The 3,509-nt window shown below is 36.3% G+C and overlaps 1 protein-coding gene across 1 annotated transcript in view; it reads right to left on the reverse strand.

Annotated features, from left to right (window-relative positions):
• LOC106882463 (uncharacterized) overlaps positions 1–2,075 on the reverse strand; it is a 5,279-nt gene extending 3,204 nt beyond the window's left edge. The window contains exons 1-2 of the mRNA XM_014933147.2: positions 2,025–2,075; positions 1,346–1,540 (exon numbers count right to left, since the gene is read on the reverse strand). Of these exons, the coding sequence (XP_014788633.1) occupies positions 1,346–1,540; positions 2,025–2,075 (246 nt within the window). The remainder of the gene's footprint in view (positions 1–1,345; positions 1,541–2,024) is intronic.
• Positions 2,076–3,509: the final 1,434 nt, after the last annotated feature.

Below are 3,509 nucleotides of genomic sequence, written 5' to 3' on the forward strand. Positions count from 1 at the left end.
AAAAAAAAAAACTGATATGAAGCCATAAAAATGACAGATTTATTGCTGGTGAGGGAATTCTTCCATTCCATCAATGACTGGTGACATGGGAAGTAATAAAAGACAAAAGAAAGAAGCCGTATAAAATGAGGGGAGATAGAAGCACCTCTAACAGACAAGGGAAAACTGCAGCCCATAGGACATTGTGAATGGCATGCCTAACAAAAAAATTACCTTGAATTTTCTTTAAGTAGTGTGGCCTGATTCTCCAAAGAGGCTGACCATGCCCATTCTATACAATAGCTCAAATTAAATAACTGCTAGAAATAACAGTCAAATTACCCTTCAACTCCACTTTACAATCTTAAAATATGGAAGGGCACAGGAGATTGGGCTGACATCGAGATGGGATGGTCAAAACTGGAATATCCCTCAGCATAATTCAGCTCTTTAGCAATAATCTAAGGCTAAAAAGCATTATTTTGTTAGGCCCAAAGTCAACTTTATTCAAAGACATTCTTATCAGACCATCTAGTCTTTATCTCATACACACATTCCCACTCCTTGCTGTTATTTCTAGCCGATTAGAAACCACAGAAAAGCTTCCTTTTGTCTGTTCAAGTTCTCAGTAGTTACCAGATTTAAATCATGAAATGGCAACAAGACCTTACCTTCTGTTCTCCCAAACCCGGCTACCTTTTTCCAATATACAACACTGTTTAGAATATTAGATTATCACAAGTAACTTTGTCTGGAAAGACATAACATCCAAGTGTAGGTAGTATATGAAATATCTTCAGGATACAAGACCCTTCTGTAACATTTCAACAACATCAAAATCCACTCTACCTCACTGTATGTAGGTAGCACAGTAAGGTATAGTTAACTGTAGAATATCCATGACCAACACGCTTAACTGGCAACAATCCAGTAAACCACATATCAGTCAACTGTGCCATCAATATGCTTTACCTCTAGTGCTGCTATCCATAGGTTTAGGTTGTCACTGCTCCCTTTTGTATGCCTTTCTTTTCAATAAGGTGGTATTTGAACCATATTTTGCTAATAATGTTTTACGGTGAGTCTAAACTGCCGTCATTTTGTACAAGAGGAGGACAAAAAATTAACACAATGACAGATGGTACTGTCTGTTTTAGAAAAGTTTAAAATCAGCAATCAGTGAGTCCCTACTTTCATCTCTTACAGATTGTGTAACCCAGCTCATGTCAGTATGCTGACAAATTGGGAGCAAGATAAATATTTATAAACTACAGCAGTTTTATTATTCATAGTTAGCAGATCTAACATTAGACATGTTGCCAATGTCAGATGGTGAAAATTAGAAAGATTGAAAGAGAAAACTTACAAACAAGGTAGTCAAAAAATGTGGAAAAGCCATATATGCCAGCCCTGACAGAAATGTAACGAAGAATTCAGTTCGTATCACCCATGTCAATAAGACTTCAGGTTCATAGTGACCAAGTTTAGGTTGTTTTCGCACAATTTGGACTAAATTAGCCACTAACCACAGGCAGAAGTTCCCAAGAACAAAGTAAAGAAACTGTCAAGAAAAGAAAAGAAAATGATCATTAGTTATATATTTAATAAAACAAATCAGAATTAAAACAATTATTATTAGAAATAACTGGAACAGTATAACCTCAAAAATGATGTAGATCCAACAGAGAATAGTCAACATCATTGTTTTACATCCACAGTGTTATAACATTTCTAATGATATTTTATTCTGCAGAGGCAAAAATGAAGGATATCAATGATCCTCACCACATGATATTCATCTCTCTCTGTCTCTCTCTCTCTCTGTCTAAGTGAGAAAGAGAGAGAGACAGATTCTGTTGGGAGGGTGTGAGGTGAATCCGTGGAAAAGGAGAACCTAGGAAGACGTAGGACAAAGTGGTGAAAAATGACCTTCAGATGTTAAGCAATTTGCAAAACTTGAGAAGACCTGTCCATCTAAGTAATCTGGACATCCTAAAGGCATGTTGTTTATACCTCTGTCCTTGAAAAATCTCTCCTCCATTCACTTTATCTCCCATTCTTGCAATTTTGCTTCCACACAATCTGTCTTTCAACATGTTCCTCACACCTCCTCCTTCTCCCTGTATTCAGTCACTGCATTTTCCTCCCTTTTATCTCCAATACATGTGAGCTTACCTGCCCATTCACCCTATCCAATCTTCTGTACCACTTTACTTATATACACTCCCTTGTAACTTGATGGTATACCCCAACCCATTGTCACCATCTCTCTCACTTGTCTCCTGGGTTAGACCTTCCTAAGATTTAAAGGATAATGTAAAAATCAAGATGCTTTCCCTCACAACCTTGCTACTTAGCAAATGGCTGGTCAAAATTTATTCTAATTTAAAAAGGGAAAGAGAAACAATCAAACTTACATTTGTACATATACATGCATACATACAACCTATAAAATGTGACTTTGTAGCAGTATTTACTCTACCCCACCTGGATACACACCGTACCTGCAGACACTCTCACACATACACGTACCTGGTACAAAGAACAGAAAATCAAACATGTCACTGTTCATGACAATGACAACAACAAATGATTTAAGGTTGCAATTGAGTTTCAAGTTATCACTTGCTGAAGTTCCTTATCTTCTAGGAACTACAAATAGTGAAAACATGGCAGGGATTGATTATATCAAGGAATAAGGAATCAAACTCATTCTAAAGATGATATACACTACAGAAAATTAAGAAAATTAGAAAACGATAGGGTGAGGGAGGAGATTACGATGGTTCCACTAAAATAAGCAGAATATTATTCAACGTACACTAGATTTTGATTATGGAATCAGTCAAGGTGTTCATTTTCAACTATCAGTTTCTGCTTTGACTCTACAAGAAGTCAGTATCATCGTTCATGAGAAAACTACAGAAACATAATTGAGATAGTTTATGTACATACAGTTGGAGAAGGAAGATAAGAAAGCTAAAAAAATCTACAGTACATAATTAAAAAAAAAAAAAAAGGATCCTATGATGAATAGAAAAAGGAGAGGCAGAAAAAAAAAACTGGGTAATCTAGCATGACAATGCACTGTGAATAGAACAAACAGCAGCCATAATTAGTGAAGTCAAAATGGAGCAAAACAACACATAGAAGTAAAGAACTTTTTGATAGCTGAGTGGGGACCAGCCCTAGTTAAGTTGAAATCAGAAGATACACTTGTAATGCACAGTGACAGGGTGTGTTTACCAACTCTGGCTATTTACTCCTTAGTTAATCAGATATGATGAGTATTCTATAACTATGAATGTGGAATTAAGACATTGCTGCTAGCACTCTGGTACAACCAAATCTACTTCACAATATATGACCTCATATTATCCATTTCTAGTCTGTAACATGCACTCTGGCTTTTGTCAATTCATTTTGTCCGTTACATTTTACCTTTTCACTTGTTTCAATCATCAGGCGGCCATGCTAGGGCACTGCTCTGAAGGGTCTTAGTGAAATCAATAGATCACAGGACTTTTCTT

Source organism: Octopus bimaculoides, unplaced genomic scaffold (genome assembly GCF_001194135.2).
Source record: "Octopus bimaculoides isolate UCB-OBI-ISO-001 unplaced genomic scaffold, ASM119413v2 Scaffold_211648, whole genome shotgun sequence".
NCBI classification, from domain to species: domain Eukaryota; kingdom Metazoa; phylum Mollusca; class Cephalopoda; order Octopoda; family Octopodidae; genus Octopus; species Octopus bimaculoides.